General features: G+C 42.4%; 1 protein-coding gene across 1 annotated transcript in view; it reads right to left on the bottom strand.

Annotated features, from left to right (window-relative positions):
• FRY (FRY microtubule binding protein) overlaps positions 1-10,938 on the bottom strand; it is a 480,115-nt gene that overhangs the window by 311,589 nt on the left and 157,588 nt on the right. The window contains exon 4 of the mRNA XM_019523795.1: positions 1,675-1,814. Within this exon, the coding sequence (XP_019379340.1) occupies positions 1,675-1,814 (140 nt within the window). The remainder of the gene's footprint in view (positions 1-1,674; positions 1,815-10,938) is intronic.

Genomic DNA, 10,938 nt, shown 5'->3' with positions numbered 1-10,938 from the left:
TACCAGAAATATCTCACACCAAAGTACATATGTCAGATATTTGTAGAGGTAGCTTTACAGTCTTCTCCATAAATAAGTTCATAATTTGAAAAAAACATTTTTTCAGTTATATGGAATGGAGTGGAGAGATACTTAGAATATATGGAAGCATTAAAGGGATTTCTTCCAACTTGCATTTAAGTGGCAGTTACTATACAGCTGTTCAACCCACCATGAGCAGCTTAACTATCCATTTTACAGGACAAATATGGGACTAAACAAGTAACTGAAATATTGGGCAACTATGAAGAGAGCAAAAAGACCAAGTTAATGTCATTTTTTATTTGAGGATAATTATTTAAATAAACAGTGGAGGCATCAGCTATCTTCGCTGTGCTGAATTTTAACATTAAAACTGATTGAGAATCCATAACAATACAGTGCCCTCTCCCTTTACCATTATATAGTAGGAGACAGATCCTATTCAAACTATTAGGTATCTAATTGGACTTATGGGCCTAAGTATGATTTTCCTCCACCCCTGATGAAACACAAGTGCATTGCTGCAGACAGCTTAAAAAATGGCCAATAGGGTGAAAATCAGGTGAAGATGTTTCAAAACAGAGAATCTTCCGTAACTTCTGTCTGCACTGCCTGCCAGCCTGTCACTGTTTTCAGAATGGGAGGGGGGATGGTTTGGGGGTTTTTTAGTCCCTACTAGAGGGTGGGGCGGGGTGTACTATAACCCCCCGAGGCAGGGGGTGTGGGGCTCCAATACATCCCCAGCCCACCCTCCAGAGCTGGCTGGGGAACCCCTAGAATGAGCTCCCTCTGCTCCCTTTCCTCCCTCCCATTCTGAAACAGGGACAGACTGGGAGTGAGATGGGGAGGTTGCTAGAGGAAACCACTCCAGCTGCAGGAAATCACTCTAGCTCTCCCCTGGAACCAACAGTGAACTTCTGTTTGTTCCAGGAGATTGTTGTAACTCAGAATAATTTTTTGGTGACCAAGCAGCAGGTTAAATCCAGAAAAGTCTTGTTCAGTGAAGTGGTGGGAAATTATTCTTATTACATTGCCTGGTATAAGAGTAAGGCAGACAAAGACAATTTCTAAAAAAACCACTATTTAAATGCAGTCACAAAATTCCACATGGCTGTGAAAACAAATGCTGTGGTTGACATGGGTTTTTCCAAGTACATTATATTAATTCTAGGAATATTGAATTCCTTTATAATAACTTGATATGGTAAAATTTAGGATTAAACATGAAAGTGAATGACTGGGTAACTATGAAATAAGCAAAAAGTCTAAGTGAGCATCAACCTTATTTGATCTGGGAGTAGAGTTCTAATAATATGATGTGAAGAATAAGATGAAAAATTAAGAGACTATGGATTTTTTTATAGATAAGTATTATTCTTACCTAAGAATTTCGACAGTGTATTTAGATACAGATGCATTTAGATATTCTTACCCAAGAATCTAGACAGATGTACATAGAAATTTTAATTTTCTCTTTAGGTTAAAAAGTGATTATTCAAGGTCAAGAGTTTATTATTTTATCTTCTTGAAATTCCAGTTGTCCAAAATTCCAGTACCCTGAAGCCAGTCAAACAACAGGAATGCTTCAATGTAATACATTTAATGTATCTTAAAAACCATCAATAATGGTTAAAAGCTTATTCAAGAGCATACCTTTTAGATTTGGTGCTTGTTCTTGGTCTATATTCATGAGATTCATCTTCAATGCCATTTTGTCTTTTATACCAATCAAACAAAGTACGAAGAATAGAGGGTAAGCAATACTCTGAAAGGGAGCTCATTGAGCTTATTACCTAGTGGGTAAAACAAAATAATTCAAATACTATACAGGCATTATCTTCTCCTTCACATGGTACTGTAATATTTCATTCAAAGGCTAAACTTGCTCATTCTTGTTATATCTCTGTTCTGAAGTTTTGATCATGTATCACAAGCAATAACTCAGTATTTTTTATCACCATACCCTTATAAAAAGAAATATAATTATGTTTTCATGTCTATAGTGCTTTTTCATGTCTATAGTGCATTGAAAACACTAACTGCAGCTTTAAATGCAAGAAAAAATCTACCCAAGTTTTTTAATATGCTGACTGACATAATACCTGAGCATATTAAAAGGTAAAGCGACACATATATTTTCCATATTGATGAAGGCACTCTGTCTCCAAGCCAGGAAAGCACAGAAACAACTGTTCATATGTGCATAGTCCACTAAATCATTGGGACTACTCATCTGCTTGAAGTTAAGAATCTAGTTAATTTTCTTCAGGGTAGTGGTACAAAGATTGGAGATAAAGGAGTTGAAGAATTGTTGTAGCTGAGGTGCTCCAGGAAAGAGTCCTTTTGAGATATATTTTATTAGACCAACTATATAGTTGGGAGAGATACTACTGAAAGTTGGTATGCAGATACTGTAGCTTGGTATAGTATAAGGAGACCTCCAATAACACAATATTAGAGTAGTCTAGGTCTAATTACACTGAAGTCTGGAAACATAAGCCTTCAATAAGCTCTTTTAGGATATAGATGATTTGTCAGCTCAAAATGCTAATTATTAACAATACAGGATGCTCTCAAAGTACAGCTTAGACAATTTTATCTTATTTTCTAAAGCATGACAAACTTATTTCTACAAAGCTTGTTAATTATGAATAATAAAATAATGCTGGTTGGGCCAAAGCATGAAACACATGCTCGGGCTAAGAGAGATGGGGCCAGAAACAGAGAGCAGGCTATGAGATGGAGGCTGCAACAGAGTGCCCAGGAGCGAGTAGCCCAGAGAGACCCTCAAGGAGCCCAGAGGGGTGATGAAAGATCAGAGCAGGTAGGCCTGCAGTGGTCCTGGAGAATAACCTAAAACTACACCCTCCTGGGTTTGGATGGCATGGTAGGGCTGCCTGTGGCAGGATAGTCTCCAGGAAATGCCACACCAGTGCCTCCCTATTGAAAGGCAAGTATGGGGTACCAGAAAGCCTCAGCCCCCACTGCCTTGTGGGTGGCTCTGTGGAGGGGAAAGACTAGGGGAGTACACTCTAAGAGAAAAGCACCAGGCTTGGGTGAAAGCACAGGGACCAGGAGAGCCCAAGGCCCAAAGCCTGAGAGAGTGAGGCCTGGGCAACAACTCAGGGTCCAATGCCTGTAACAGAGAGAGGAGGCCTAGTGGGAGGCCAGAATGAGAGTGAGGTTCAGGTATGTCAGGCCTGAGTGGGCCGTAGGCTGAGAGTGGGGTCCAGGCATCAAGCCCTGAAGCCTCAGTGGAGGGGCGGAGTAGTTACCCCAGTGAGGGGACAGAGTGTGAGGGGCTAGGAGCCTAATGAGAGGCAAGATGCCCAGAACATGTGTGGAAGTTGAGGCCCCAGTGAGGGGGCATGTGGCCAAGGCATGTCTGAGGACACCTGAGGCCAAGTTTGGGCCAGAGGCTGAATGTGGCCCAGCAATGGGGCTGGGGGAGTAATAGTGGAAGTGAATTTTGGATGTCATCTGCGAGACATGGTACACAGTAAAGGGAAGGTCGGAGCTGTGTATTACAGCCTTGGCATCAGGGCATTAAATGGGCAGCCTCCCATACTTTCCATCTGGTTTAGATACATGAAGGCATGGCAAGTGAGTCAGAGCGGATTGCCTTAGACAGGTGGGTGGGCCGACATTGTGCCTGGCCCCAGGGATGGCCCCGTCACATCATGTTTCTCAGGCCTCTAATAATTTTTGCTCTTCTATGTTGGACTCCTTCTCATTTTCCCATATCTTTCTTGAAATCAGGGACCAAACACTGAGTATAGTTTTCTAGGCGAGACCTCATCAGTGCTCAACAAAGTGGGAGACTCATTTGCTTTGATTTGTAAGTGACACTCCTACTACCATATTTTATAAATACAAGTTCCTCTAAATCAACATTTGTTTCCATATCACAAGCCACATGAAGATACTACTAGCAGCTCACTTGCACAAGAGACAGTGCTCAGCCAGTAGCTATGGCTGTCAGAGAGTTAACATAGGACTCTGCCATCTTGGTAGCTGCTTGGTATGCAGGGTGTCTCCTGGCTTGTTTCTTTTCCAGTGAAGAAAATAACTTCCCTACTTAAAGTATGCACCCCAGTTTTGATAGGCAAAGGTGTACACTGTATGTGAAAGAACATGGTAATACAGACCAATATATTATTGGCCTTCTTTGCAGCAAGAACATACTGTTAGTTCAGCTTTAGCTTATGGTCCAGTATAACCCCCACTTCCTGTTCTGTATGACCACAGTCTAGCCACTTATTCTGTACTTGTCTTAACTGAATTTCATTCCACTGATTACAAACCATTTCTCCAGTTTATTGAAGTTGTTCTCAACCCTAATTCTACCCTCCAACATGTCTGCAATACCACCCAACTTGGTGTTGTCTGAAAATTTGCTATACATGTACTTCTTCAACTCAATAATGAAGATATTAAACAAAATTGGACCCAGGACAGACCCCTGTTAAAGCTGTTTCACTCTACAAAACTAATTAACTATTGATTTGGCTAGGGAGGGAGAACATGAATGATAGTGAACATGATTCTATAACATAGTGGTTAAGGTATACTCCTGGGAGAAGAGCATCTCAGATTCCAGTCCTGTGTCTGTTCAGAATATAACATAAAATACTGTTCTTTTTTATTAAAGAAAGGACATAGATACTTTACTCAGGAAAGTTAAAAAAACGGAGGAAGATGCCTTCTGTATTCCAAAATACCAGGCACTGACAGACATGGAGGAAACCCTCCCCCCCCCCACCATCCCAAACACACTCTACCAAAGCAGCAGCTCATTACTTCAACCCAGCTCTTTAGTGTTTGTAAAGATTGGGCACAAAAGCGGGGATTTTTGGCGCTTTTAGCTAAAGCTGAGTCAATCAGCTATTAGATAAAAGTGCCAAAAAAGCCTCACTAAAGTGTCCAATTTCTACAGGTGTCGGGAAAGCCGGGTGCAACTAAGGCATTGCCTCTTCTGGGCATGTGCTGGGCTTTGCACAGGAGCACACTGAGTTTAAAGAAAAGCACCATTTTTTTTCCATGTCTGCAAATAGCCATACTGACTAAGCCCCAGAAAGAGGCTGACTTTAAGGCACCCATATGTACTTAGTGTTTCTTAGGGTGCTAACAGATGTTCAGCTCCCTGCTTCAACTCATGCTGCTTCACAAAAAGCACCATGAATTACAGCAACCCCCCCGACCAAAAAGAGGTTTGCTGTTGGGTCTGGGAGTAGGGGATCGAGCTCCACCTTGAAACTGATCCAGCAGAGAGAGGCTGCCTAGCTGCAGCCGCTCTCCCCTACCCCACCCCCACTCCCAGTTCCGATGCTGTCTGCAGGATGGAAGGTGGGGAGAAGAGAGGGAAGCTTAAGCAGGAGGGTGACTGGGATGGGGAGCTGTGAGGTGGGGGGAGGCTGCCGCTCCTTCAGCTCAGGATGCACAAACCTCAGCCTGGAGCTCCCTCCCGCTTCCTTCCCCCCACTCCAATCCTGCAGACAGCACCAATCATGCAGAGAGATTGACAGAAGTTAATGAAGGCACTCTGCTTTGGAGCGCCTTCATAGCTAGGGACAGACATTACACATAAACCAGTTTAAGTGATCAGAAACTGGTTTAAACCTGTAACAGAACAGTTGTTCAGCGCACATAAACCAGTTTGAAAATGTCTGAAACTGGTTTGAGATAAACCTGGTTGAATGTAGTATCAAACTTAACTGATTTGGGTCAAACCGGTTTATGCAATGTCTGTCCCAGACTTCTTCCTGGTTTAAGTTAAATCTGAGTCCCTCAGAATCCCAGATGCTTTGCTGGGTGGGGCTCTGCTCTCTGCTCCAGCAGGTCTGGCCCCACCCCTCTGCTTCCTAGCTGCAGCTCCTGCTTGGCTTCCTGTCTGCCTGGCTTCCTCCTGCTTCCCTCCCACCCCCCACCACTCCCATCTCAAGCAGGGGTTCCTCCCTCTCCTCTGCCTTACATAGACACCTCTCAGTGTTAGCTAGCATACCACATGCTGGCTACGTCTATGCTGTGGGAGATGGGACAAAGGCAAACAGCACAGTAGCTCAGTGCTCCTTGAAGCTAATCAACAGGTAGCTGGTAATGTCCCTCCATTCCTTCCTTGGAAAAAGTTGTTTAAGAAGAGCTTGAACTAATGAGTGATCCTTTTGTTTTGATAACAGGGTGATTAATGCTGTGTAAATCCCTGCTGACTGTGTAAATCCCTGCTGACTCCCTTGCTGGTTGGAGAGGGGACGGGGAACCCCTCCCTAATCAGAGTGTCCTGCCAGGGCCTGACCAGGCACCCCTCAGCTCAGTATTGTGGAAGGGATTGAGGGCTGCTCCAGCGGCCCCCCAGCTTCTAACCTGAGCCACTGCAGGCATGTGCCTGCATTTTTTTAGTCCAGAGGGGATGTCTGTATAGTTACAAACTGATTCAGCCTGGGTAGGTTAAACTAACCTGAAAAGATTGAATCAATTCAGGCTCAGGCTTTTTGAATGTCTGTCCCTAGCCCATCTGAAACCTCATTACATGAGGGTTAATTTGTCTTGCAATCGGGCACTTTTAAAGTGCTCTGCAGCTGTGCACTTCTGTCAGGATATGGTTGTAGAATGCTTTAGGGAGCTGATCATGCAACAAATGTCACTCCTGTCAGTGCTGTTTGGAGTGTTTATACATGTGATCCGGGAATTGGGGGGGCACTTTAATTAGAGTAGCTCCAAGAGCTGCTGTAATTACAGCACCTGAAGCATCTCATGTATCAACATCCCCACACTTAAAAATGGTGGTGGGGGTGCTTTATCTAAAGCTCAAATGAACTTTAGATAAAGCGTCCCCACTGCCATTTTTAAACATGGGAATGCTGATACGAGACGTTGGAGGCTGCTGAAGCACTGTAATTACCACATTTCAGCAGACTCATTTACAGTGTGTTGGAGCAGCCTTTCTGCTTGTGTAAATGTGCCTTTACTGTCTCTTTTATGCAGTTCCCCCCATGTGTGTTAGCTGTTCTGAAATGCATTCTGAGCTTCCTATCTTGATTCGTTATATAGTAGGGCTGTGCGAAGCTTTGGGTACTGATTCAAGTTGGAGGAGATTTGGCGGTTGAATCTCTGAATCCAAATCAAATCAGGAGACCAATAAAATGATCTGAATCAATTCGGAAAAGATTCAGAGAGCTTTAGAGATTTGGGCAGTTCCCACTTGCCACTGCAGGGAACTGGTTTCTGACTCCGTGCCGGTAAATGGGGGGTGGAGTTGGAGGAGGGGGAAGGAGACCATGGGGGGACCCCCACTAGGCCCCATCCTCTGCCTGCTCCCCCAGCCCCACTGAGCACCCCGACCCCCGCCTGCTCTCCCAACCTCATCAATGGCTGCCCCACCCAGCCCCAGCATCCCTGCTCGTAAAAAAAACCCCAAAATATCCCTGCTCGTAAAAAAAAAAAAAAAAAAATCCCCTCACTCACTGGCTGCTGCCAGGTGGGGGAGTGATCCCTCCTGCCCCCTACTGCATGGGGGACTCTGCCACGAGTCCCCATCCCGCACCTGCTGGGACACTGGAACTGGGCGGAGCAGCCATTGACACACTGACAGGGCTGGGAGAGCAGGCGGGGGATGGGGCCTGTTTGATTTGGAGATTTGACTGATTCAGTGGTGGCTGAATCAATTCAGAACAGTGATTCGAATCACCAAATTGAATTACTATCCCCTGAATTGGCCAAATCCGAAGTGAATACTAGTCGCTTTGCACAGGCCTATTATATAGCAGTGTAGGATCCTAACTTAGAACTGTAGATTCTAGTACAAAGGCCAGATGCTAAGTATGGTCTAGGCCCAAGTCCCTGCCCCAAATATCTCAGAACATAACCATCCAAATGCAAATGCAGGAGAAGAGTTCAAATATGAGAAAAGGCTGGCACATCACCGCTGAAAAAGAAGGTAAATAAGCTTTGTGGAAGAAGTGACTTTAATGAAGGCTACAGAGCAGGGGTGTCAGATCTGGCCTGCAGAGATGTGTCATCTGGCTCATGGGGCTCTTGAGGAGACTAGGAATTTAGGGTTATGGTGAGTGGGGATGGGTCCCACCACCAAATTCAGGATATAGAGCCCTGTTGGGAACATGTGTTAGTGACAGGGGATGACAGCCAATTGAATTAACTCCTGTGACTCCCTGATGCCACTTGCTCCACTGTTGGAGGTGGGTCTGGATTTGACCTGTGAGTAACTCTACTGTCTGGATCTGGCCCCTGAGAAGTCTAACCAGTTTCATACCCCTGATATAGAAGAAAAGAAGTTCTTTGCCCAAGAGAAGTTGGAAAAGTAAAATATACTGTCAACATCTTCATTTTGTTTTAAAATTTGTTTTAAAACCTAATTAAGATTATATTAACTTCACTGCTTGTTTTTACACAATACTAGGTAACAGAAATGCATTGATCTGGCAGCTCATTCTGAAAATACCAGCTCAGAACCTTTTATTTATGGTCCCATGCAGCAATATGCTGGTTCCTAGAAAGCTGGATCCAGGACATTCTGGCAGCAAATTATGCAAATATCAACTCTGGGGCTTCTATTTATAGTCCCATGTGGGAAGCTGGATCCTAAAAAGTAGAAGATTATTCCAAATGAAGTTTCCTCCTCTCACTAATTATTAATTTTGATTCAAGAAATCTATATTCTTCACTTCACAGTCTACCATCAAGATTTACTTAAATCATCCAGATGAGTGATGCAGAAACCTCTAAAAGTTCTATTCAAATAAACATGCAAAATTTTGGGCGCCTATTCAAAATTTAGATGACCTATCTAGACCTAGTGGTTCTGCAACATGGAGCTAGAAATCTTGTCAGAATCAGGGTAGCTAAAATCTGGAATCTTAAAGGTATACTCACATGAAAAAGTCAAAGCAAAGTTTTCAAAACCCCTAGAAAGGATTAATTCTGTTTTGATTCTAAGTTTGAGTAAAAGTTCTAATTTACTTCAGAAAGTAAGGAGAGCAGAAGTAGTAACACTGCATTAGGCTAGGCAGGGCAATGCACTAGCTATGAAGTATGCACTAGCTAACCTAGCTTGCTCAGAGCTAGGCTAGTATCTTTACACAGATAGCACTGCTGTAGGCCATGTAGCTATACATGTTCTCTGTTATGTGCTTAATTATTAGTAGTATTTTGTTTTAGACCAACTGCACCTATAAATGGCCCCTAGGATGATGATCTATGAATTAATAAGCAGTTCCAGCCTTGAGAGTTTTCCTGAGATCTTTAATGTTGCCAAAGTAGCATATGCGTCTAGCATGGATACCCAGGGCAACTACCATACATAGGGCAGCTTCTGGTTGCTGCTGCACTGTGCAATCATAACTGTGTGTTTGCATCTTTTTTTCCATCTCTTCACTCCCCATGTTGGTGCTTGGGTTAGCTGCCCCAACACCTTGCCTAGTTATGTTACTGAGCAAGATAAGCCGTTGCATAACTAAGGCAGAGCAACTGGGCACCACGTTGGTGGGGGGGCGGACACAGGATACTGTTGCAGCAGTTGCGAAGTTGCGGTGGCAGCTCTAACAGCTGGAAGTCACCGCTGCCCGATGCACTCTATTGCTCTGTTGCATCTCTGAAGATAAGAACTATCAGGTTCTGATGCATGTGCAGTATGGGGTAGCAGACAGCAGAAAAGAAAATAAATGCAGTCTTTTACAGCACCCTCAACTTTTTACATTTCAGCTCCTGAATCACACAGGAGCTGAATCTTGAATCAAAATCTCTTATGGGGATTTTCAGAGCCACTTCACTGCCTAATGTATAGAAAACATAAACAATGCACTTAATCATTTCTTCTGCTTTTTAATAAGGAACAGTTTACATCTTGTCAGATACATGGCAAGAAAATGCTACTTATAAATATTATATGCAGGCTAACAGCTAGAAGGCATGGATGAGTCATTTTAAAAGAAAAATACTGTGTTTTGAGAATTGAAATATTTTCTACTAATAGTAATGCTTATAAATAAAAATATACATCTGACACCTAAATATCTTTGAAGGGATCATAAAATTCAACTTTAAACAGAGTCTCTTCGGTTATATCTAACTAGATATTCTTTATACTATGCATTCATATCATCATTCAAATTTCACTCATTGAAGAGTCAAAGTCATTCACGCCAAATATCCACATGCCATACTTTCTCTGGTAAATTTACAGTAGTGTCTTTGGTAGGGATAAAAGGTCAATATAACTTTTTAAATCTTTCTGTCACTTGTCTTTTAAGACAGGAAGGAAGGGTGGAATTTGCAAAGACCTGGCTCAGAGAACAGGAAGGGAGGAAAGTCTAGCCAGCATGTTGGTTACTCAGCTCCTTCATTTATTAGAAGTAAATCTAGTGGTGAGATGAATTCTAGCTCTGTGCTGCTGCTGAAAGAGAGCGTACAGATGGACAAATATGTCCTTGTTGCACGTAATGATCATATTCTTCCATCATAAATGAACTACACACTGTACTGCTTAAGGATAACAGGTCTGCACAACCACAGAGCTGTTTAAGCCTCGTGTTCACAGAACGTTAAATGAACTTTTATGTAAATGCTTCCTTAATATTTATTTTGGCATAATTTGTAAAAATAAATTGAATAAAACTTTGCTTTAGACAGTTTGCTACAACATATAATTTTCATAAAAGTATTATTATACTGTCAAAATGCAAATATAAAAAATTATGTACTGCCCGTATATCAATAATGACTGAATATTTTATTTACCTAAAAGTGGTAAATTTCTATGTACTTTGACAGGAACTGTATTCTCTGTTCAATCAGCTTTCATTTATATTATCAATATTTTCTAATTTAAATCTTATTTTTCGGTTTCTCTCATAGCATCATTCATACGTAAGATGTTATTGCCATTTTAATAATACAAAGTTTTCT

This window comes from Gavialis gangeticus, unplaced genomic scaffold, assembly GCF_001723915.1.
Source record: "Gavialis gangeticus isolate Ggan-Ray unplaced genomic scaffold, GavGan_comp1, whole genome shotgun sequence".
Lineage (NCBI taxonomy): Eukaryota > Metazoa > Chordata > Crocodylia > Gavialidae > Gavialis > Gavialis gangeticus.
The sequence above is the reverse complement of the archived record's forward strand: the minus strand, read 5'-3'. Positions and strand labels throughout refer to the sequence as shown.